The sequence below is a fragment of the Monopterus albus genome, unplaced genomic scaffold (assembly GCF_001952655.1).
Source record: "Monopterus albus unplaced genomic scaffold, M_albus_1.0 scaffold225.1, whole genome shotgun sequence".
Taxonomy (NCBI): Eukaryota; Metazoa; Chordata; class Actinopteri; order Synbranchiformes; family Synbranchidae; genus Monopterus; species Monopterus albus.
In genome coordinates this window covers 95,500-120,866 of record NW_018128105.1, presented here as the reverse complement: position 1 = coordinate 120,866, position 25,367 = coordinate 95,500, and the positions used below count along the sequence as shown (strand labels likewise).

Below are 25,367 nucleotides of genomic sequence, written 5' to 3'. Positions count from 1 at the left end.
ACAATAAAAGCTGTGTGTTTATACAACACAGACACATTCTTGAGATGACCTGCTGCCTGTGAAACCGAGATAAGATTAAGCAGAGAGGCGCACAGGCGTGAGGTGTGTGTGTGTGAAACAGAGGGGAAGAGGCTGTGGTTGGAAAGTTTTCTGCACTGCCATTGACCACACGGTCCCTGTAATAGAGGCAATGTGAAGAACAAACCAGCTGTCACACACAGCCACTAGCACCCATAGTTCAGGGGGATCTTTATTTAGCCTCGGCGCAATTCATCTAAAATTTCATTGTACGTGTTACAATGACAATAAAGGATTATCTTATCTTATCATCAAACTACTGGTTGTAGCTCTTTATTCAGTTTTTATGAACTAATTATCTTCACCATCTTCTTTCAAATATATCGTTTGTCAAAGAAAAATGTCTATAATTGACTAAAATCTGGTTCACAAACTGGTTAAGTCAGGTGTGTGTGTGCGCGTGTGTGTTCAGGACACATTACAGTCAAAACCACTATGTCGTCTTTCAAACCCTGCATGAGTCAACAATGCAGGTTTATCAGAAGCCACACTTTACACAGTAACCTACACAATCCTCCTCCATGCACATGGTGACCTTTTCAAAATCCACTTCCCGACACTGAGACTTGCATCATCAACTGAATATTTTCCAAGTGGGACTGTGCCAAGGGTTAGCGCAAGTTTTCTTTAGATGTGCAGCACAAGCAAGCTTGTTTTAAAAGACGTTTTAATTACTGTGGTGATGCTGCTCCTTTTTCCTCTCTCCTCACTTTGGAGCGGCTTCAGATTTCCACTGGAGCAGTTCTGGGTCGAGTGCCCTCAGCTCTGGCTCCATAAAGGGGCACCACAGCAATTTAACACTGCACTACCATAACAATGAACTTACAAATGAGAAGATGCAGCAAACGCAGCAGAGGCCGAGGCACCCATAATCAATGCAACTCAGCAGCATCCTTTATTAAACCTTCCTGCCTCCTTAACAGGCGTGCAACATCTGTGAAAAATCATTTCTCTCAAGCCACCTCTGAGTTCATTCACTTTAGAAAAACATTTTGAACGTACTTCCAGAACATCAAAAGGCATTATACAGCTGAACCTCACATGTAAAACCGGTGGAACACCCTTTGAACGCTCCTCAGCTAACAAACCTTCCTCACCTGCTGTAAAATATCCTCTCAATGCTCTTCAACTGCACAAGTGCAGAATTGAGGTCAGGAGTGTGATGTTCTGATTACCTTGCGCTCTATGATCTCTACAGCCAGCCTCTTGGCGTGGCGGTAGCTCCGGTTGCAAGCAGGGACTCGAACAAACTCCCTGAACAGGCCGAGCTGGAACTGGACCAGAACTGGCGCCACGGGACTGGAGGGACTCAAAGTGGACATGGAGAGCGAGCCTGTAGAGGAAGTGTACACACTTATTACAGGAACAAAAAAAGCTTCTCAGGTTCAGTGAGGAGCTTTTTAAAATATGTCATTCAGAATCACTTTGTTTGGGTTCGTGTTACTATCAGTCTTCATAAAACCTGTTTACCAAGTGTTTTACCAACAGTTGGTAAAACAGAATGACCTAAAAATGGTCACCTAGCAAGTGACACATTTAAAAAAAAAACTAAAAACAGTATTAGGTTGCGGATATACTGATCTACATAGCATTAATAGTCACATCTGAGCTGTAATTTCCTGTTACAAAAACAAAACAAAAACAACCAACCCCACACTGATATCCTCAGTAAACCTGATAGGGAGCAGTCTTACTTTCTAATCCTGGTTCATTCAAGCGTCAGTCGTTCACCTCAGGTGCAAAACTGCATCCCAACAGTGTGACAGCTGATCAGTCTCATATTGTGTTGCCGAATCTTCACACAAACTCTGGCGAGTCTGGTTTCCTTTTCGCGGGGCTCGGCTATTCAGGAAGTTACAGAGAGAGAGAGAGAGAGAGAGAGAGAAAGAGAGAGACAGACACCTCTGAAGGATGTGCAGTGCAGCATACGGTTAACACCCCCAGCCCGAGCTGTGAGACGCACACACACTTTGAAATGGTCAAACCCATGTCTGTCCATATTTAGTCATGTCTGACATCAGTTCCAGTAGAAGGATGAAAATGTACATGACAGTCTGAAAAGAGGAATTTGTATTTATTGATGGTAAAATACACAATAAGCGGAACCCCTTCACAGTAAGATCTATATCAATATGCAGCACAGTAGGAGAACCCCCAACGGAACCAGGACCTCATCATTTACCATCCCTGGCTCTGACTGGATGCACCACCCTCACTAAGCATTTGGAAAAGTACAGACACACAAAACGTATCCTTGATGCTTTTAATGAAAATCCACCAGCAACAGACATTTGACAAATATTTACAAGTGTAACCGTTTTCAGTTTAATGAGCAGAACAGTGCTTTGAAGCTTCCAGTTCCAGAGATTCCCAGGAGAGGACCAACGCTGCTCCAACTCAGCAGAAGGGACCGATTATTATAGTAAAGTATTGATTAGTACAGGTATTATGATGTGTATACTGTAGTGAGAAAGAGCACTACAATTCAACTACAATAAAGTTTTCTACTAACTTTGTACACAGCTACGTGTATGTGTGTGTGTGTGTGTGTGTGATTAAAGGACTTTCCCATCATACTTGTGTGTGGATGTTACACACCATAAACACATAAAAGGTCAAATGCTGATCGCTCCGTACATCATTTGCTACAATCGACACAGCGCTTCTCGTTCCCCAACACTGTTCCAAAGCACTTTCATGTTTTACTCCTGGTTTAACAAACTTTATTACTCCTCTTCCTTTATTACAAACCATGCTCATCACCACCCCGCTCAATCACAAGCTGATAGTTACAGTAGCGCTCTCTAGACTCAGCTATTTAACAAAGCTGATGTCAAGAAGCGGAACCTCAGTTTGTTTAGGCCCACTGCGATGGCGTGCACGCGCCAACGGTGACCGAGCACCTTCACTGCAAACCTGTCTCCCCTGCCCATTCACCTGTTTGACCATCTTGAATTAGAAAATTTAGGAGACGTACATCCTGCGGACAGTTTCTCTTGGTATTGGCCTCATTTTGTTCGAGCTGATCGCAACAACAACAGAGTAAATGCCATCGCACCACACAACCGACATAAAATTCAACAAATACATCATTTCAGTGTCTTCAATCTCATAACAGGAAAAAAGTAAGCACAACAAAAATCACTGATGATGGAGATTCGTTAGTCAGATTTCTGTGATTGATTACGGCTGATGAAATCCATCAAAGTCAGTATTGAGAACAGTAAACGGATGGACAAAGGGAATCCTGTTAATGAAGGTAAACACACTGTAGCTGACGCACTGCATCAACTTCCAGGCAAATAATTAAGACAGTTACATTTTTAAAAAGGGTTTGATCGCGCCTTGAGTTTGCTACTTTAATAATTGTAAACAAGCCTTTTCTCTCACCCACAGAATTTTCCTTTCATAAGTTTTCTCAATACAAAAATATATATATATATCTCATTAAGAGGTTACAGCGGGGAAAGCACTGACTAGTGTTTGAGCAGTGCTCCTCTAGTACCACATAGGTAGTATTTAGGAGAGACGACTGAGGTTTAGCTTTACCTTCAAACGAGCTTTCTGGCCCTTTTTTTATTTTTTTTATTTTATTTTCCAAACAACTGGCACCAAACAAATCATTTGGAAACTTTCTTTTAGTAGAAGAGCCAGTGCAAACTACTACAGGATACACAGTACTGTCTTGCTCAAAGTGCTTTGAACAGTTCAGACTGGAACCTTGATGGTCTGGTGGCTCAGAGCAAATATCAGCTGATTTCAGTGATTGAGGTACTAAATTCAGCATTTCTGACCTTTTCATTGACAGTTAAACAAGTTCCCATTTCAGTTTTTCCTCGCCCTCTTTCCTTCTTTCCAGCCATCTCCTCCAAATAAGTAGTATTTTTGCCAACTGAGACCCGCTTTGACCCAATAATGTGTAAACACAAGAGAACAAACAAGTCAATGTGCACTATATACAAAGAATGAAACAGAATCAATAATTTAAAACTGTATATACACAGAAAACAAGAAGACCAACAGTGAGGTGTAAATGGTTAGTGCTATTGTTTGTTGAAAATCCACAAAGACTGCTTGTATTCTGTTCTCTTTCTCCTTCATTGCAGTTAAAATCTGATCAGATCACACCATCTATGATGTGCAATCAGTGGATGGGTAGTGTCAGCAAACACTTCATACTACTGGTGAGATATACTGAGTGCTATGTCTGAACGGAAACTGGAGTACGTTTAGCCTACCTACAGCTGAATGTCTGCACAGATGTGTATATCAGGGAAACAGGCGTGTCACAACGGGGATATGATGCTTTGCTACGGTGCGTTCGGGTGCAGACATTCCACTTTCTAGTAAGCAGCATGCTGATAAACGCGTAGTTCGACATTCTCCTTTCTGATGGATGACAGCGGTTTGTACAGAGCAGCAGCGGTGACATTTAGTGTGGTAATATGTTTTTCATTGTTCTTTAAAACAAACAAAAAGAAAAAGATGCTGCAGGCGCAAGTGTTTGATCTCTGCTTTTGAGCTTTAAGTGTGTTTGTTTGGTGAAACCAAGCTGCAAACAGCCTCTCCTCATCGGCCGCCCTGGGCCTCCGAGGCCCACCTCCTGTCTCTGTCTAACCAATCAGGGAGCTGCGTCTGGATAGGTCCACGTTGCTGGCGCTGAGTCCCCTGCAGTCCGACAGTCCAGAGTTGGCGTCCTGACAACAGAGAGGTAAATGTTGTTACAAGCCTCGGGCAGCACGGGACCGTGCATTCTACACAGCTACCTTTACAGCTCAGGTCGTAGTACGCCATTTTGAACACTGTTACATATGAATGAGCTGGACTTAACCGATATTACATTTACAGGATTTTACCCCAATATGATTTAAAATAGATATTTCTATTTAGTCATTTAATCCACTGACAGTTTCCCAGCTCACTGGGTTAGATTCAGTACACACTGATAAGAGATGGCATACACTGTCATCTATCCCCGAGTTAAACTGTGGCAGCTGTGATGAATAAACCTCTGTACCTGTGTGGTCTCCTCGGTGCTCTTGTTGAGGAAGTTGAGCGAGCTTGCCCTCTTCATTCTGAGCAGAAACAGACCAATTATACATCAACTTACCAGCACAGATCAGCGAGTGAGAAAGATGAAGAATGAATATATTTGGATTCTGGCCTGCTTTGTTGACTGGGCAAAAGACGCAACTTCAAAAAGCGCCTTCGGCTCCGGGAAATAAACGGCCAGGAAACGCACTAGTTGCAGCCTTTCACCTGACACCCGACGGACTATAAAGTCATTCTTTCTTACCCTGGGTTGCGTGGTTCTTGAGGTCCACTCCCCTGCAGCTTCTTCACCAGCATTTCACTGCTCCGTCGCAGGGCGTCGCGAATCTTCCCGAAGGAGCCGCTGCGACGCAGAGACCCATTACCATCCTGAATAACAAAATACAACACTATACTGAGGGCATTAAAAAGGAAAGACTTCCTATTAACGCTGCTCAGACCATGCTTTTGGTTTAATTACCGCTGAGAGAAAAAGAGCCCTGCACGTCAAATAATTACTTCGCATGCAAGATTATGTCGTCAGTGTCACGATTTAAGTGAACTTATTTCAACTTTTATTAATACTGAAATGAATTCATATCCATGAACTGACCCCGTTCCACTCAGCGGAGTCGTCCCCCTCGCCGTCCCCCCGCTGCCCCCCTGGTCCGCTGATTCCTTCCCTGCCGTGTCGTCTGTCGCCCCCTCCCACTGCCCCGTCCTTCAGCAGCTCCACCACCTTACTCTGGTTAATAGCATCGATACCCTGACACACAGGGAGAGAACAACAGATGAAGAGTGATGAAAGGGACTGAAAAGAAAATTATAGCTTTTTGCACAAAAGCTTACACAGCATGTGTACAGTCCTAATGTTTTCTTGATACCAGCGTACACACATTAGCTTCACGACTGAGCTTTACATCAGTGTGCCATAGTTTATGGGTTAATAAATCACTGCTGGAAAGCCCGTTGAACTAAAGCGGCTTTTTAACTGAAAAGAAAGAAAGAAAGAAAGGGCCCAGACGGCTAATCTAACAGCAGTGATTCAACCAGTGTTGGTGCGCTACCTGTTTACGTGACTTGCTGGCGCACTCCTCCAGTGTTTCTGCTGCCTCCAGTTTGCCCTGGCGACGGTACAAAGCTCCCAAGCTTTTGAGGGTTGTGTTTACTGTGGGGCTGCAGAACAATCCAGCAAGTCAAGTCATTTCTTTTACTTCTTAAAATGTGTTTAAGCAAATGTTTTAGCTACAGCCTAGACTTTTAAGATGATTCTGGGCCAGTGCACCTTTTTCAAATTAAACAGAGGTGAGACCTCTAATGCTTTTTTAAGGAGCTGTACTTAGACCTGTTATCAGTATGACTCACTATCACAGGGTTTAAATACAAAAGTGTTTCCTAGGACAACCAGGGAGAGGATGGTGGCACTGTAAAATAAATACATTGCCATATATTAAAGGCTCCCATGGCACAGACATGATTTGTTATACTGCATCTAAAACTTACTGCCTTTTTTTATGTAAAGCAGATAAGTATTAAGTCAGTACAAGTACACACTGCAGTGCACCTGTACACAAAGACTGTTTATATTGGACAGGAAACTATATCTGATGTGCTGCTTTCATGCAGGAATAAACTCAAAGTCTACTGAACTTTGGCAGCTGGTGGCTTCATTAAAGATGGTTTGGCTTCATGATTCCTTCCATGTTTCCAGTGAACTCCAATACCTGACTCACCTGTCCACCTTGCAGGCTTTATACCAGCTTCCATACTCTACATAGGGGCCAGAGTCCTTGCGTTTACCCTGACAGATGCAGAGAAACACAAAGAAAGAAGACAGAGAGGGAGATAAGGAGAGGCAGAGCAAGAGGAGCCGAGTTTGAAATATTAGCCCATTAAAGAGCCTAATAAACACGTCCTTGTTATCATTTGTACTGTCCGCTGCTCTCCACTTTTATTGTGCCATCCAATTTATTCCCCATAATGGGCTACTGTATCTGCCAGCCAATGGAATGACTGGAAAAGGTCAACCTGAATAGCTGACCTTGCTCTCCTCTCGCTCCTCTGCGTGCATCCAGATTGGCTTGTTGTCACCTGCAAAACGAGGACAAAGGAACATCATATAGATGCTACTTGATAAACAACGTCATCATGTGTGAATGGCATCACTGAAAATAAGTTGAATCAGGAGGCTAACCAGAAAATAATCAGGACCTCTGGACTGTCCTACATTTCAAAAGAAACTCTGTGATTTCATATACACACAGGTGCAGGACATGTGAGCACAAAGGGGTTTGAGAGGCTCAGTGACAGAAGGGAAACATTAGCCTTAAATCGATTCACATGCTGTGATAGCATGAAATAACCCTCTGACCTGCTGAGAGCTGAGGGCGACAGGAGGGACCAGGGTGTGGCCACTTCTGCAGACACACACATTTTATACTGCTACAAACTCAGAAATGTGCCAGAATTTGAGAAAACTCTTTGCTACAGTGCAGATTTTGTTGGGTATGGTCAGTATGAATGTCTACATTCAACCTGGTCCACAACAACCAGCTCATCTCTGCTCAGCTGAGTCACTGTTTACACGCTCACTCCAGTGTGACTCAGCAGTTTGACTGTGGGCTCTGCTTACTATTGACAGATCCAAACTCCTTCTCATGCGCCCTGGTCAGGATCTCTTTGTACAGAGCCTCGGCATCTTTGAACTTCCCCTGCTTCAGGTAGCATGTAGCCTGTAGAGAAGCAACATGGACAGACATCACCGAGTCAGACTGAAATTCAAGAACTGAGAACACACGCAGTGAAACTGTGACATTTTTAAGAGCAGAGCAGCATATCAGACTGGAAGAGCTTTTAAATGTTCTCACTATACAGTATCAAGTGTCTAGCTGTTCTGTGGCGCTCAGTTAAAAAGTCCTCACCAGGTTATTTTTGGTTTTAGCCACGTTGGGGTCATCAGCTCCCAGTTTGGACTCGTAGATCTCCAGGGCTCGTCTGTAGTAGTACTCCACCTCGTCGTACTTTCCCTGGTTCTGACACAGCAGTGCCAAGTTGTTCAGCTGCTTGGCCACATCTGGGTGGTACTTCCCCAGCACCTGGACATGACAGGGACAAAAACATTCCTTACATGACTCTATGGCCACGTATCCTTTATTAAGATATTTAACATACAACCCAAACATACATAATAGGTCTTCTACATATTAATTATGAGCCAACAGCTGTGCTACGGTCAGTCGTACCTTCTCTCTGATCTCCAGCGCTCTCTTGCAGAGGGGTTCTGCCTCCTTGTACTTGCCCCTCTTGCCGTACAGCACAGCCAAGTTGTTGAGGGTTGCGGCCACAGCCGGGTGATCCTTCCCCAGTGTCTTCTCTCTGATATTCAGGGCATCGTTCAGGAGATGAGCTGCTTCTTTGTACTTGTTCTGGTCTCTGGAGGATGAAGCAGAACCACAGCACTGCTAAACATCTGAACCATTTTACTTTATAAACTCTATAAATGCATAGTCTAAGACACAACTCCTCCCCATCCCCCCCACCTGTACACCAAGGCCAGGATGTTGAGCATGGTGGCTACATCAGGGTGGTCGTGCCCGGACGTCTTCTCCAGGTCCTCCAGGGCTTGTTTGCACAGCGGCACCGCCACCTCATACCTCCCCTGGGAGGCGTACTGGATCACCAGGTTGTGCAGCGTCCTGAGGCGGGCTGGGATCTCGTAGCCTCCCTGCTGAGCTGCCACCTCTCCACTGGGCTGCGCTATAGGACAGATAAGGAGGGGGCACAGGGTCAAAACTGGGTCAACAGGGTCAACTAGCAGAGAGATTAGTAAAACAGCTTCTCACTGCGAAATGCGAGAATAGGAAACAATGAGCTGTGGATATTTAAAACATAAAAATAAGAAGTTATGCTAATAATTTAATACACCTGAATGTCTCACGTGTCCTTCAGTCCATTTCCTGTGTGTCACATATATGAACTGGGGATTGAAGATGAGCAAATACACAAACATTTCATTAACATTCATTTTTGTAATTAATCATTTAGGTTAAAAATATAAAAAAAAATACAGAAAAATGTGCATCACAATTTCCCAAAACCAAACATCTTCATATTATTTGTTTTTCCAAAGGCCAGAGCCAAAACCCAAACACGGTCAGTTTACTGGCATGTACTGTAAGACAGAGCGAGCTGGAACTAATCTTCACAAGTTTTTAACTTGAAAAATGATAACAATTAGTTATCAAAGCTGTTAAGTTGCATGCCAAGTACAAAGCAGGACAAACTAAACCCAGAATAACCTGCACCCAGCTCTCATGCACATGACTGGCCCAAGAATATCCAGATGGTTTTTGTAGCGACTGCCACTCTGGCTATTTCCTCCTATGTACAGCACTATTTTAATTTTAAAGATCCAGAAACTATAGGCACTCTCATACCTCTCCTGTTTCTCCTCCATTTTGTTTCTGGTTAGTTTCCCCCTCCCCCGACTCACAGGTGTCTCCAATTTTACTCCTGGCTTTCCTCTAGTTTCAGGCTCTTTCTTTTCCCATCCCTCCTTCTAAAACAAAACCTTAGACATAATGTCACTCTAAAAACCATGAACTAAAACAATGACAATAACAGATTAAGAGATCTTGATGTCTGCTATTGTATTTTAACATGTTATGGCTGAATGTGTGGTTCACATAAAGAGACAAACCTTCAGAAGAGCATTAATTCAACCATCAATAACTGAAGAAAGTCGAGCTCTGACTGTCTAATGGGGAGGAAAGCTGAATAAGCTGTACGCTGCACTGCACAAGTCACCTCGTTTTCTAATTGACAAATCCTTTGACAAGCCTGAGCTTCTGTTCAGAAAATGGGAATTCAGCATTAACCAAACCACAGCTTCCTGCTTCATGTTTTGTATCTGTCTTTATCTGTATCAGTGACACCATGTCTGAGGTCCGCCACTTACCAAAAGCTGGGTATCAAAATCAGGACTAGAGAACAACTCGTGCCTCAGTGTTTAGATTCCTCTTAGTTCTGGGCAGTTGAGGGCCGAACCTTTCTGCTACTGAAAGGCACGGCTGTGTTAATTCTATTTTGACGCTCCACACATTAAATAAAACCAGCATTGCTGCTCTTGTTGCATGTTTGTGCTTTAGTCAAAACGGGAACGATTCAGTCTCTAGGATATGCTTAATATCAGCACCTTTCTATGTGTATTCACTTCTTGTTTCTACAAAGCACAGTATTCTGTGACATGAATAGAAATGACTCAACCCAGGGTTGGTCATTAGCACCGGAGAAAAGGTCAAACATGCAAATTGACTACGACTACCCAAAGCATCACCCCTTATCTCATCTTCCTCTGGTCCAACATTGCTGGTTACTCGCCTACAGTATCAGGCACCTGGAAGTCCTTTGTGTAGCACAAGTCCTTTCTGGCTCTGCTGATTAGCTTTAGCAATTTTTAGACTTAAAAGTTTATCAGTATAAATGAATAATAATTCTTTGCAACTCTAGTAAAGTTTCAGACTGGTTTACACACACAGAACAGCAAAGAGAGCCTTTTTTACATACCAACTTTCATATAAGCATGCTATAACCTTTAGGGTAGGAGACGTTCTTTGCTGCTTTTTTGTTGTGTATTATGATAGTAAATTGGATATTTTTGGATTTTCTGATTGGTTGTCAAATATAACATAGCAACATCTAAACAAACACACACAGTTAACATCTCTCAAAGCCCAGCTGAGGCCCGTCTTAGGTCTAATCACTACTGCTGATGTCATACCTGGTCCCTGCTCATCGTCGTTGGGGAACAAGTCATCTAGACTGTCCTTTGAAGTGTCCCCGCCGCTGCCACCGCCAGAGGTCTGGCTCTTCTCCTCTGAGGGCGACACGTCATCGTCGAACTTCTTGATCTGATTCATGAACTCCAGGTGCTTCTTCTCCTCCTCCAGCTGGGCGACGCTCTGCTCGCTGCACTGCAGCTTGTGTTGCGTTCCTGCCAGCTCGTCCCGCAACCACTGGTTCTCCTGGCAGAGCCGACGCACCTGAGCACGCAGCTTCTGCTTCTCTGACTCCACAGCGCTCAGGTGGCTGGACAGGGCGATGATCACCTGGGGAAAAGAGAGGGTGTCAATGTGGTTTTTAGATCAAATTTATAGATATGGCAATTTATGTTGACTAAATGACTGCTTAGTTGTTAAATTAAGAATAACCCGGTCTCTCACCTGTGCCTCTCCCAGGCCGAGCTCGATGGCCTCCAGACTCTTGCGGAGCAGCCCAGACTTCTCCTGGGCGACGGGTGGCTGGGCACAGTCCAACAGCGAGTTGAGGAGCTGTGCGTGTTCGCCACGCAGCGTCTCCAGGCCCTGCATGACGGCCTTTGTGTTGAGAACAATCTCATCCTGGCTCAGTCGCTCCAGGGCTTCTTCACGTGGATACACCATGGTGGACATTGCCTGGTTTCATACACACTGCAGGCACAGGAAAAGAAGAGGAGGTAAATCGTTTATTTCCCAGCGAGTTGGGAGGTGATTTGCTGATAGCTGCTCACTGCAACCCGCATCCTTATCTGCTGGTCACTGAGGTCAGCTGGGGGTGGAGGAGACAAAAAGCAAGAGGAAAAGAGACCTTACAGGAACAGATGCTTTCACTTTTAATTCTCTCAGCTAGAAAAAAAAGACAACATCCAAGTAATCTAAATTCATATTTGGACAACCAGTGGTAAATGAAAGCGTTGCAGCAGCAGAGACAGAGTAGCCAAATGTGCAACAATGTGACTTAAACCATTTTCCTGCTTTGACAGTGGATGTGCGCTTGTTCTGCCATCCTGCTCCCTCCCTCTCTGTTTGTCTGACTCTCTCCTTCTCTGCCCCCCTCCCATCCACCTCACACACTGACTGCAATGCACCAAGATCCACACTTCCCTTCATGTTCATCGCTTCCAAACGCAAAAAGGAAAGCTGTCAAAAATAGCAACCATAGATGACTATTATCATTTATACAAACACCTTGTATCTGACTATTTTTTAAAGCCCTGAATAAATAAATGAGACGGTGGATGGTCGAGGCCTGTGGCCGGGAAAAGGGTAACTGGCCTGGCAGCACATCTATCAAGGTCACCGACGATGGAAAGCACTGTTTAAACAGGACAAAGCTTTAATAGCTGATTCAGTAAACAACAGCCAGTCACTGAAAATGAGTTGAAAATGTCAGATGAACTATCTGTAAACAGTGCAGGCCCGAGCTCCATTGTGTTACACAATACACACGGATGTACACAATATTAGACGGTTCTACACTGTTTACATTATACCAGATAACAATATAGTAAAGAGAGTGTAAATATAAAATGTTTTACAAGTAGCAAGATTAGCGACACATTTACCTTGCTGAGGTCGTAACGGTTGTTTTGATAGGTTGCTAAAATATACTGACAAATTACCAACAAACAAAATAAATAACCATTTCAACTACATAACTTAATGTTCATATAAATATAAGTGTTCCCAGTTTTACCTTCATCGAAGACAAATGCGGAGTGTGATGCTCGAACAAAGCAGCAATGCAATGTTGTGATGCTCCAGAAGGACCAGCGGCAAGTTTACTACCGTAAAACAAACTGCTTCCGGATTTATTTTTCAGTATAAAATGTCATTTTCGATTACAGCGACGCAAAGTAAGATAGTGTACACACGTCATGCCAATGAATGATATCAAACACTGTAGGTTATCACTGTGATGTGGACAAATTGTATTATTATGAAGACACGCTTTTGTTTACAACTCTCCATTCACCTAAACAAGATGCTATGCCAAGTTTGTAATGAACGCTAAACTAACCATAACACTGACGTTTACTTTGAAGGAAGATAAGTTACCGTTCCGCTATGGTTAAGGCACCTGTCTTCATTTCACACTTCTCACGTTATCTTGTCACTAAAAGGCCCACACAAAAATGAGGGGCGCCCTACTGCAAAAAATAGAGGTCGCACTCCTAATGCGATTACAATCATAGCTGAAGTCCGCAATTTAGCTAATAGCCGCCTTGGCCGGACTCCTAGCGGTTTCCAGGGTTTTCATCACCTTCACCTTAACTTACCCCGATTGTCACTGCCAATAGACGACAGCAAGAAATCCTTAAAATGTGTTCAGTGATGGCCGTTACTGACTCTTCATCCTCACTAGTGATGTTATTGTACATGTGCTTCAAACGTGCCAACCAGGAGACAAAAATGGCTGTTCTCCCAGAATTCACTACCAAAGATGAAGCAACATATCAGGATGGTTCACACATTTGCCATTTTCCAAGACCAATGGGAGGTCAGCTTGCGCATGCGTACAGCCGAAGTGCCTCTCTATCACAGGAAACAACAGGTCAAGGAGGAGGAACTGTATCATTCCAGGCACGTAGATAAAACACTACACAAGCATTTATACCTTTTTTTAGAATTTCTTAGATTTTTTTTAAAGCCCATCTTCAGTATTTCTGAAACATTTCCTTACTATCATATACTAGCCTCTTCTAGGTTGAATATTTTGTCATTTTAACAAAGATGGAAATGCATCAGATATGTGGTGAAATGGTAAAGGAGTGCACCATCAGTTGGTTCTGATTAAGATTACTTATCTGATTCATTGGGATTAAATTGGATGTTACCACAAATCAAACCGGGTTTTCACAAAACAGGATGTGTGAGCCCTGTTGAGTACCACTGACTGCTTCACAAGCATCATTTAATAACACTAGGGTTATTCCTTCGGTCACCGTCTAAGATGCACTGTTTAGCCACGTATTACTTTTAATGCAGGATTATTTCTGTCATTTTGATTTCTGTTTCCAACCACATTTGTCCAATGACAGATGTTTTCAAATCTTAGTCTTTATTTGGACACTAAATAAATCATTTTTAGTAAATTATAAAGAAGCTATTGAGTTATACACACATTTCAAAAGCAAGAGTGAAGAATGAGCTACAAATCAGGAATATTTTTATTAAAAAAACAAACAAAACAATGAACACTTTTCATCCCACATCTGTTTGACAAACATAAAAAAGCAGTACTACAAAACATGACAAATAAAAAAAGAAAAAAGAACTAAATACAATATAACAAGTACTATTTGATATGTACAAGCATTATAGTTTATTATAATTATTGTCAGAGGCAAAAGGCGAAAAAAGCTGAAGACTGCTGCTGAAGAAACAATTGCATGTGCAAAATACTCTTCACAAGTCCACAAGCTTAGGACATTCTGCTCTGAGCAGAACCACGTCAGGCAGAATTCTACTACTTCCATAGGCAAATACTGTTCCCATGAGGGCAGACGGCAAATTTACAAGCTGTGAGAGAATGGGAACGATATCTCTTCAGGTGATTTCAGAAAGCTAAGCTTGTGGAAGCCTGGTGAAGGACATATTTCTGAGGATGGTTGAGAGAAACGCCACTGCTGACAGAGATTACTGATGGACCAAACAGCTCCTAATCTCTAACCACGATTAGTCAAGGACAGAGGAACCATTGTCACAGCATCACAGGTACAGAGGTACAGGTAAAAACACACAGGAACAAGTTCAAGATTTACATACAGACCAGCATTTTCAAAGAGACTGGGAAAACACTAAGAGTGGGATGAATGGATGAAATGAAAAGTGCTGAAAAATGAAAGAATGAGATGGAAAAGCATCGAGTTCATCCAAACACTGAAATGATGACAATGAACAAAGATCCCTTTGTTGTTAATGTGTTTAAACACCCCAAAAATCCTCAATCAGAATATAATCTTCACTTCTTAAGTTTGGTAATGATCCTGTAATTAACATCCATCTTTTAGTGGAATATTACAGAATCCAATTTCAGTTCAATCATCACCATTTTGGAATTACTTCTTTTAATATTTCATTTGTTAAATTTGAAAATGTAGTACTCTGTCATAATAAAACACACCTTTAAAAACGTAATAATTCACCACTATGACTTTTTTTAAGGGTCAGAGTCATATAAAGGAACTAAACAGTAAATTGAGTTTTGGGTTGCCACATTTTTGTGAAGGATCCCTTTGGTTCAGCTACAATATATCCTGCAACAGTGTTACTTTATTTCTTAATTAAACTACGGCTTTTCCTTTTGACCAGTTTAATCTGACTTATTAAAATGCATAATTACTACCAACACCTTTAGTTGAGAAATTCTCTTCGTAATGACCCAACATTTTAACCTATAGCTGTATGTACATGATTTGACCACTTGGAGGGTCAGCATGTCTAGCTAAGCACAACATTGAGATACTATCTCTTTATAAAGTTTTAAGTAAATGTTAGAAAACAGTTGCCAGTTCACACATCCAGCAAACATTTGGTTTCATTTCGAGTTGTATTTCCATCCACCTGGTGAATACGAGTCCAATATTCATTCTCCTTTCAGGTCTGATTTACTGTAGTGTTCAATTCTGAGCAGATAGAGCAGAGTGGAATTTTAAAGCTTTTGACAGCAGAGAGTGAACCGAAAACAGTAAGGTTGCAGGCGCTAAAACCAAAACAATGAGTTGAAAGATGCCAAAAACGCTATGCAGAGCAGAGGGGAGTTACAGAGTTGGGTGTCAATTCTCTGTGGGTTTGTCACTACACTTTCACATTAAGCACAGTCATTAGACCCATTGTTAATATAAAAATATAGACAAGTGCAGCTTTTGAAACATGGCGAGGATATATTGTACACAAACTAAAAGGGATACTTCAAGTAAGTTGGTCTCAAAACCTGGCAACACAAAAGCTCTTTCCATTCATGCTCAATCCTGAACATAAATGCTCTCTTTAAAATTATTTATTAACATTAATAAAGTCATTACTGGCAAATTATAAATCCTTTATAAATATGGGATATTTTAGCGACACCAACATGATTGTACTAGTTCTTAGCAAAGGTCTTAATCTTTAGTTAGACTCCTGTTCTGTGTGGATCAACTAAGCTCTACATGAAACCACTGTACATCAACACTCACTTGATATTTCAGGATATTCAGGTTGTCAGCAACACAAGTGGAAAAACAGCACGTTTTGGGCAGGCTGCATTCAAAAAGCCCACTTCATGCGGACTTGCAAATGACTGCACTGGAGCGGTGAAAAAGCCTCTGAAGTCTGTTTTGGGCTAAATAACTAAATGATTTTATTACAGTGACACTGTAACTCCACCAGTCCATTGAAATCAGTGTTTTGCAAAGATACCAGACAGCCCGTGTAAACTAATTTGAATACATTCAAATATTTGGAAATACTTCAAATCAATCAACATCAAACTGAGTGTTTGTTCAGTGAGTGAACAAGCAGATGAGCTCTGAACCCTGGTGCTGTAGGCAAGCCTGAGACATGCTGCTGAATGTAACACGTTCTAATCTATTTTCAAACAAACAAAAACAGCATTTAAATGAAGACGCTGGCGTTAACACTATTTTAAAAAAACTACTCTGCTAATACTTCACTGGAGATATAGAACGTTACGATGTAGGTGACACGAGGCAGAGCTACCCAGACCTGGTGACCTCCGCCTTTGAAAAAGTTACTTATTATTACAAACCACTTACACAGATACATTGTTGGATTTATAATAAAGTTGAATAACTTTTTTTTCCCAGTGAAAATGAACATGCTTTAGTGAGTTTGTTTGTTTAGTGATGTAAAAATTTGCATTCGCCTTGTGCCAAGCTACAAAGTAAACACGGTGACCACTGCAGCGTTTGCAGCCTGAATTTCATAGTCAGTGATATTATGACCACATCAGCACCACACAGTGCCAACACACACACACACACACACACACACACACACACACACACACCGATTGCATGCCCTCTGTCACATGGTATAAAAACAATTTCTTCTACGCAGTACTTTTTTTTTTTTTTTTTTTTTTTTTTTTTTAAACTAAGCTCCTGACCACATTACATTTATTTCACACTTGGTACCAGATACTGTAGATGCACAAATGACCTCATGACATCCTAGAGAAAGCACGTGGCAGACCTGTGCCAAAGTAACTGGAACCCAAATACTTGCTTTTGTGTTAAACTAAGGAGAAATGGAAATGCAGGAACATTTTTGACCAGGTCTGCTGTTTTTACCGAAGACAAAGCTGCCTGTTCAATAGAGTCAGGATGTATATGGGACACCCGGTGTCAACATTGTGCTTTATTGCAGGCGATTAACTCCCACTCATGCGATATAGATATTCACAGAAAAGCAAGATTTATGTTTGGAAACTATTTTTTCCCTCATTATATTTCCACCGATGCTGTTGAGTTTTGGATGGTTTAATTATGTATTTTGTTGAGTTTCCTGTTGCATATTTGGTCGGGTCTGCTGTTGAGAGGGTTAATCTGTATTTCAGCTGCAAACACTCAGGTCCATGTGTAAGTGCATAGCAAATAAGAAGATAAAGAAAACGGCACAGTACAGTAGCCCCTGTCCTGACATCCTGCAACTCTTCACAAAAACTATGCATCACAAAACAGCATTAAAGGGAAGATTTCACAATTTTTCACAAGAGCACAACTTTAAAAAGTCACTTCCCAGTAATACCTATCTTCCCCCTTTTTTAAAGAACATCATTAAAGACATCCAAATGACTTATTTTGGTACAGAAAATATTTAAAACTGTTATATGGAAGCCCTTGAAATAAAAACAAATGAATGGGCCTGTTTTGAAGGATGATCCGTACGGTTTATGATGAAGGAACGTCGTCACATGCTGGCCTTATATTTGTCAGCAGAGAAGAGTGTTTTCAACTCATGCAAACGCTGAAGACCTGTTCCATTACTTTTTATTTTGAGCTGCTGTTTCTGGCACACGAGTGATGTATCTCTTAGGATGGACCATGCACGTGTGGATCAGAGGCGACCTTAAGGGTTTCACTGAAGGTCAGGGGTCAAATGCTGAGGGCCAGACTTTAAGGGCAAGAAATCAGTGACTTGTTGCATGCTGTTGCATTCCACAGAATGGAAACATAAATGGCAGCTAGCTAATAAACTTGTGCTGTACGCCCCTTGTAAACACACATACACACACTGTACATTCACGTGTGCATGTGCATTTGCCACACACACAAACACACCAAAAGGAGCATTAAAGTGACTAGTAACGGCGCGGCGCTCCAACACCGCCCTCCTCCTGTCCCTCCCCAGAGAGAAATAACATGACAACAAAACTGTGAAATTAAAGAGAGAAAAACAGCCACTCGACGTCTTCGCTCAGCTCTGCAGGCGCCGAGAGGCCGGGGATGTGCGTGAAGGTGTGACAGGAAAGAGGGGAGTCAAAGGTCAAGTCAGGGTCAGAGAAGTTAAGGGGCGCTCACCCCTAGGAGGGAGGCTTGCTGTAGCCAAAGAGTCCGACAGGTAGGTATTTGACGTGAGTGGGCCACTGGGCGGCCAGCTGAAAGAACTTGACATCATTCCACTCCACGCCGTCTATGGACACTTGAATAGAAACAGAGGAGAGACACCGAAACTCTGCTGATTTAAAACAAAGAGAAATGATCTTTAGCAAGGAGCAAAAGTGAAAACTGAGGTACTGCATTGTCCTAGTTACTCAGGTTACCTTTCAGGATGGTCTGCTGCTGCTTGGCAGAGCAGATGAGTCGGCTAATGCCTTCAATGACCTGGCTCTTGGAGTCGACATCCTTTTCCTTGGGCTTCTTTCCCAAGAAGATGGTGGGGACTGAAGGGGGAAACGGGGAGGGAGACAGATACAAGTGTGAGCAGGTTTGTGTGTGTTGGGCCAAATCACAGCAACTGCGTTTTGAAACAGAACTCATTTCCAATCTGTCTGCAGTTATCTCAGATACATACTGGGAGAAAGTACTGCATCCTTTTGAAGGAAGACTGAACACATTCTAACTTTAAAAATCATTTTGTTTACCTAGTGTGATACAGAAATGTTTATAAAGCAGAAAATATTGAACAATCCTACATATGAATAAATCATACAGGGTCTACTTGGACAGGTGTTTTCCCTTTCTGACCACAGATACATACAGTCTGTGAGACCTGCGTGCAAACTGATAAATGAAATTTGCAAAGCATGACCCAACTGATGCACAGTGATTTTACCATTTACTGTGAGATTTTTGTTTTGTCTGTCGTTGGCATACAGGAGCAGGAGATGTTACACACGACACTGGAGATGTTTAAATTATGAAATGATGTTAGATGGCAGCACCAAGTCTCGCTCACATTTCACCTAATAGCATCATTGTAGCTAGTAAATCTAATGAATAATAGATGCAATGGCTCCGTCTGAAAACATTCCCGCATCTCATTTCCATCTCACCTTTCTTGTTCTTCTCCTTGGTGACCACAGTCATGGCCATGGTGCTGACCTGGGTCTGTGGATCACCGGTGCCCCCTCCTGGTAGCCTGCTGACCTGCAGTGAGCGGAAGGCGCTCTTCAGAGTGTTCTTGCAGCCTGTGTCCCGTCGCTCACCCTCCCGTCGCTTTTCAGCAAGCGAAGCCAGCCAATAATCCACCTGCAGGCCGATGGCGTCCACACCGTGGGACATGCTGGGACTCCTGTGGGCAGAAAGGTGTATAGGAAAAAGCAAAAAGGACAAACCAGTCCATTATAGCTGCATTATAGTCTAAAGCTGAAGAAAAAGAACTGCTCTGAACTGCTGAAACCATAATTTGCTGCAATTTTCCAAGTGGTTAGAAACATTTTCTGCAATTTTGCTTCACTTAACTTCATCTGCTGAAAATCATTTCAATTCAGATTTAGTTTGGAAAAAAAAACTTCACTGGTGAGTTTTGTACATTATGTTTTGCAGTTGTCCTACATGTTTTCTGCAGAGGTCGGGAACGAAAGATTAGAGCAGACAAAGCTGCAGTCTGGCTTTTGTTTGTGAAGTTTTCTAGGTTTACTTCTCGTGGCACTTCTTTTGTTCCTGCACAGGACAATTTCACATGCAAAACAATCATTATGACAAACTGTAGTTTCATGTATGCAACGGTACTGTATGTGAAGCAGTAAGACCAAGCACCACCTGGTTTTCCTTCAACTTCCATAGCTTACACCTTCACATATCAATAATTCAACCCTTTGAAATAATATAATAATTCAGAACTTCATTTTTATCCTGGTAATACCCAACAGTTTGAACATTAATGAAATATTTTTACATTGTGGTTTTAAAACTTGTAGAATTAGAGGATAAATAATTTGAGTTACTTTCCAAGCTTAAGAAAGAGGATAAGGATGAACAAAGAGTAGACCCAGAAGGAAACGAAGATGGGTTAGGAAAGGAAAAACTGAAGAAAGACGAGAAAGAAAAAATAATGGGAGTTTAGGAAAAATCTGAGGCAAAAAAAATTTAATTATTCTCACCCTTGTACTGTCAGGACGCTGCCCATGGAAGGGGAGGAGGGGGGAGTGGCCGCCTCCTTGATCATCCCTGTGGGGGAGCCATGGGAGGGAGGAGACGTGGAGGGAACAGCCAAGCTCACAGGCACGCCCTCTTCCGTGTCTCCTTACCAATCGTGAAACGGGCATAACGTTAGCACATCATCAATGTCCTGTCACTGTGGTGCTCAGTCTGTGAAATCTGCCTCTTCAATGTGTTTCCAGACACTCACCTGCTGGAGATGGACTGGACTCTATGAGACCGACCTTCACTACCTGGAAAACAGGAACGGACGTCAGCAAAGACTCTGAAAGCTCAGCACCAACCTCAGCAACCTGAACCTGCTGCAAATCTATCCAGTAAAATCTTACCCCAATAAAAGGAATGAATTTCTGGTAGGAGTCTTCATCTCGTCTGGAAACGGAGAGAATTTCTAACATTATCTGAAGTGTTTTTTCTAAAAAGACAGTTTGTGATATGGTCTGACATGTGACTGTGTCACTCACGTCCTGTGTTTGCAGGTGAGCATGGCCTCAGCAATGGGCAGCTGATGTGTGACTGTGGCTCCACTGATGTACTGGGCGATTCTTCCCGCTACGTCCAACTGATCTGGACATCACAGAGAAAGAATTCTCAGAAAGTGAATATATATGTGTGTGTGTGTGTTGACACCTCTAGTATCACTGGTGATGACAGTTACTTGAAGCTACATGTGTTGGCTTGTGCTGCTGTACCTGTCTGCGGTGGTTCGGAGCGGCTGAACACGTCCCTCCATGCCCCGTCCAGGAAGGACGAGCTGTAACGGTTATCAAGGGCGCCGAGGTGCTTGGCAACCGGATGGGAGCCTAAGGAAGACGATGGAGACACGAATGGAAACATGCAGAAGGGTTTGGATTAGCAGTGCAACAAAACTAGGACCTGTGACTTTCCAAATAAGATACAGTCTGAATAAATGAACACTTCCCAGACTTTACCCCCAAAATAACAAAACCTTGCAGTTACACAAGCTTGTGAGTCACCACAAAGACACCAGCAGACTCTCTTACCCAGAGGCACCACCAGGAAGCGCATGTGATTGAGCCAGTCTGACGTCTTGTTGGCAAGCTGAGTGACGAAGAACTGCAGGATGGCGCCGAGATAACTCTGGCTGCCCACTGCCGCCACCTTCACCGGTCTGGGCATGGACGAGTTACAGTTACAGCTACAGGGAGAGAGAGAGAGAGAGGTGACATCAGTGCTGTGGAGACAGTTCCGTTGGAACTTCCATCACCTAAAGATTACAGCCAATAGCGGAGACTAGAAAACAAATCACACAACAAACTGGCCGGTGACAAGTTCCTCAACTGAGGACAGTGCTTGACAATGGTGATTCATTTTATTTCAACTGCCATATACATTTATTAACTAATTATTTCAGCCCTAAAATTTGAGATAGACATAATCAAAACTGAAAAAGCTGTTCCTTTTTGTGATTCTTAGTGATGATGAAAAACTCGGAGCTTCTGATATGAAGTTTAATTTGTGCAATCAGATGTGATTCCTTTTAATAGTCACTGTTCAGAACTCTCTTTTCAGAGCATATAACCAGTTTGTACCATGGTTTTCCCCCGATGCGGATTGGCAAATGTCAGGTCAACAAAGCAAAAAGACAAGGTGCTGTACGAGGGAGAAGGTGAACATGTGAACAGAGACACAAAGGGTAAAAAGGGAAGTACATGAAGCATTGTTTTAGCATAAACAGAACATGTATGTCAGCTACAGGTCATGGGGGGGGAACGGGCGGAGGGGAGTGGAGAAGAAGAGACGACTGAAGACTTAGACATGAGAAAAGACTGAGATGAATCACGGCAGCAAGGGATGCTATAACTCAGAGTGTGTGTGTGTGTGTTTCAGAAAAAGCGCTCACAATTTCTGGATGCGAGTGAGCACAGCAGACAGCACCGCCTGGATTTCAGCCGCTGAACATGTGCACACAACCGGGTGTCTCTGTACCTGGAGCTGCTCTGCAACATACTGCAACGCACAAAAAAACAGCAGAGACGGATGATGGAGAAAACACCCAGCAAATGTTGTTTCTACACAGGGAAAAGCTTTGCACACACACACACACACACACACAAGCAGCCGTACCTGCCCCTGCCAGTCCGTCCCATTGACCAGGATCAGGCTCTCTGGGAGCGCCGAGTCCGATAACAAGATCTGGTTCAGCTGGTCATACACTGCCTTCCTCAGGACCTACACACACACAGGCACACAAATGCTGAGGACATAGCCCCCTCTCTGCAGCAACACATTTACTCTCCAGATGACTCATCATCAGCGCATACATAATTCATTTCTGAGCTCCAGGCGAGTCATTATCAGGATGCATGTGTGTTCTTCGCTTTGGGGAAAAGACGAGGAGGGAGTGGACAGAAGAGGACACACAACATTTTTTTTTTTTTTTTTTTGTTCAAGTGCAAATCTGACTGAGACTTTCGGCCCCATACCGGCGTACTGTGTGCAGTCCCCAGCTCCGGGGATCTCTCCGAGTCCGAGCTGTTGGTCCGCTCACTCAGAGGTTTGGACAGCTGCCTCTCCTTCATGGGGGTGCTGCTGCGCTTCTGCCGTGGGGTGTGGCCTCCGTCTGACCTGTGGAGAAAAAGACGGCGTGGTTAAAAACAGACTTGCATTTCTAAATCCTAAGATGGCACAGAGAGGACAGGGAGCTACACGTGCACAACGTGAAACATGTCAACAAACATACAAATCAGCTGATGTTCCAGTGGGAAACAAACATTCACCAGGGTTTACAAGGAGCAATCGCTCTCACGCCGACACACATAGCGAATCTGTAACGATTTATGGTCACTCAGTGGTAAGACGGGCTTGGCGTGTTTCCTTCCAGTCAGGAGAAAAAGGCTGTGCAGCAGAGAGTGGCATCACAGCCGCCTGTGTATTACTTTGGTGTCGTGCTTGTGATGCCCGAGTGTGTTCAGGTTCACAAATATAGCATGAAACAAAACATAATATCTCTTTTGCTTTGCCATGTGCACAGCCGGCCGACATCATGAAGCACTCTGCCGAAGATGTCAAATAAGAAAGTCCTGACATGTCAGTCTTTTTCTTGGCATGTGTATATTTTAGACACAGTATTAACAACAGTTTGAAACAAATGATAAAAGAAGAAAAACAAGACAAAATTTAAGAAAGTGATCTTTTGTATGTGCCCCCCAATGAAATGTATCAGAGTTTATCCCTAATTAGTTTTTGTGTGTGTGGATCATGCGTTACCTTGGTGATGGCATGGTCTGGGTCTCACTTTTGCTGCTCTTCATGGGTGTACGGGGTTTCTCTGCCACTGACACCATGATGCAGGGGCCCACCTCAGCAAACAGCTCCTGATCCGTTAGCTCCTACACACACACACACACACACACACACACACAGTACCAAAGATAAACTGTCAGTGTCAAAGACAGGAGATACTGGCGATCCTAAAGCGATGGTCTGCACCACTTCATCAGTTTTTGTTCCTCTCTTTCATCAATCTGTCTCAGTTGCTGTGCAGATGGCAGCGAACCCCCCTCAGAGCCCAACAAACCATTAATTCACTCTTCTTCTCACACACACACACATTAAAGGAGCCGTACCAGTGTGTCCGTCTCAGACAGGGTCTCCTCCAGATTGCGGCTGCGAGAGGGCTTCATCTTCTCTATAGGAGGCTGCTCCCCCTGCTGGGAAGAAGAGAGAACGGCACTCAGTCGACTAGCTGAAAGAGACTAGAGACTAGTAAATAAAAGGAAGAGAAGACACAATGCGGTCTCGGTGCGTGGCTTTAGCAGAGGACATCATAAAGAAACAGAAGATATTAGTTTGACCTGACACTGTTGACCATATAAAGTATTTCACTGTAATAAACCTGGATTTTCTTCTCCAAACATTGTGAGGTCGTGCGCAAACAACAGTAAAAGCTTTTTCAGTGTTGTTATGAAAGGCTGAAGAGCAGCTGTGTGAATTCAGGGGAGACCTTCGGTGAAATCCATTCAGCTCACTGACATCAGACACTTTTTGTTGAGCAGATGGCGGCTGCCGCAGAGTTATCGGTTTCCTGCTCCGTCAAGGAAACATACTCCAGAAATGGTAGATTTGCCATGAACCCCTGCTGAGCTTCACATTCTGGATATTTACCACATCGATGCCAGACAAGTCACACATGTTGTGCTGTATTCTTACAGTATTTTATGTCACTGTATACTATTTATTTACATTTAGTTTTGTTTGGAGGTTCTAGAGTTCATCCTCTGCATACAGTATGACAGTGGCTCCCAACCTTTGTGGCTTGTGATCTCTTAAAACTAAACTTTGTCTACCTGAAACCCCTCATCACAAGCTGCATATGTTGTCCGGTTCAACCAGCTCCACAATGACTGCTCATCTGAACAGCTTTCATTTCCAGTAAAGCATATTTGTCTGAAAAACAAACCCTAGTCTTGTCCTTTCGACACCGTGTCACAATCCCTTCCCTCAGATTTACCTTGTGACACCTGAGGGAGGGTAAGGTGATGAAAAGTGCAGGCAGGAAGCAGCTCACGGAGGTTTCTTTGAATCAGCAATGATTCATTTATAGAAAATCTCTCACAGGCTCAACACTATCACTGCACACCAGCTGTGGGGTTTTATAAAGTCATAGGTGTGTATTGCACTTGTAACACATGTCTTGTATAAATGTTATAATGTCTGGTTGTAGAGCCTGACAACCTTTGGGGGGCAATAAATATTTACTGCACTCCGCTCTTGGTAAGATGGGGAGAAAAAAAAAAACCCAACACAATCCATTCAGGTTTCCCTGAGCTCTGCTCGAACACCCTACCGGTCACATAAGTGAAATTCCTGC

General features: G+C 43.0%; 2 protein-coding genes across 8 annotated transcripts in view; both read right to left on the bottom strand.

The window, feature by feature from the left end:
* Window positions 1-2,327: 2,327 nt before the first annotated feature.
* On the bottom strand, window positions 2,328-13,434 carry klc2 (kinesin light chain 2). 2 transcript variants are annotated; one of them, XM_020619718.1, is made up of 14 exons: window positions 13,205-13,434; window positions 11,331-11,576; window positions 10,889-11,216; window positions 8,649-8,865; window positions 8,352-8,541; window positions 8,031-8,204; window positions 7,742-7,841; window positions 7,151-7,200; window positions 6,843-6,910; window positions 6,177-6,285; window positions 5,723-5,875; window positions 5,375-5,499; window positions 5,096-5,153; window positions 2,328-4,775 (listed from the first exon to the last, which is right to left on the bottom strand). In XM_020619718.1, exons 2-14 carry the CDS (start codon window positions 11,556-11,558, stop codon window positions 4,692-4,694), a joined length of 1,884 nt encoding a protein of 627 aa, XP_020475374.1. In that variant the 5' UTR covers window positions 11,559-11,576; window positions 13,205-13,434; the 3' UTR covers window positions 2,328-4,691. The 2 variants fall into 2 exon arrangements, with proteins under 2 accessions (XP_020475374.1, XP_020475373.1); XM_020619717.1 differs by lacking the exon at window positions 13,205-13,434 and adding an exon at window positions 12,622-12,728.
* Window positions 13,435-14,115: 681 nt separating this feature from the next.
* Window positions 14,116-25,367, bottom strand: part of pacs1 (phosphofurin acidic cluster sorting protein 1) — a 48,064-nt gene continuing 36,812 nt past the window's right edge. Inside the window, exons 11-24 of one of the 6 annotated variants that reach the window (XM_020619678.1) lie at window positions 24,124-24,207; window positions 23,765-23,886; window positions 22,981-23,122; window positions 22,622-22,726; window positions 22,398-22,504; window positions 21,538-21,692; window positions 21,226-21,336; window positions 20,998-21,100; window positions 20,863-20,905; window positions 20,724-20,766; window positions 20,476-20,617; window positions 19,426-19,664; window positions 18,694-18,813; window positions 14,116-18,608 (exon numbers count right to left, since the gene is read on the bottom strand). In XM_020619678.1, the coding sequence (XP_020475334.1) occupies window positions 18,454-18,608; window positions 18,694-18,813; window positions 19,426-19,664; window positions 20,476-20,617; window positions 20,724-20,766; window positions 20,863-20,905; window positions 20,998-21,100; window positions 21,226-21,336; window positions 21,538-21,692; window positions 22,398-22,504; window positions 22,622-22,726; window positions 22,981-23,122; window positions 23,765-23,886; window positions 24,124-24,207 (1,671 nt within the window). In that variant the 3' untranslated portion in view covers window positions 14,116-18,453. The remainder of the gene's footprint in view (window positions 18,609-18,693; window positions 18,814-19,425; window positions 19,665-20,475; window positions 20,618-20,723; window positions 20,767-20,862; window positions 20,906-20,997; window positions 21,101-21,225; window positions 21,337-21,537; window positions 21,693-22,397; window positions 22,505-22,621; window positions 22,727-22,980; window positions 23,123-23,764; window positions 23,887-24,123; window positions 24,208-25,367) is intronic. The other 5 variants (XM_020619679.1, XM_020619683.1, XM_020619682.1 and 2 more) reach the window with 5 other exon arrangements.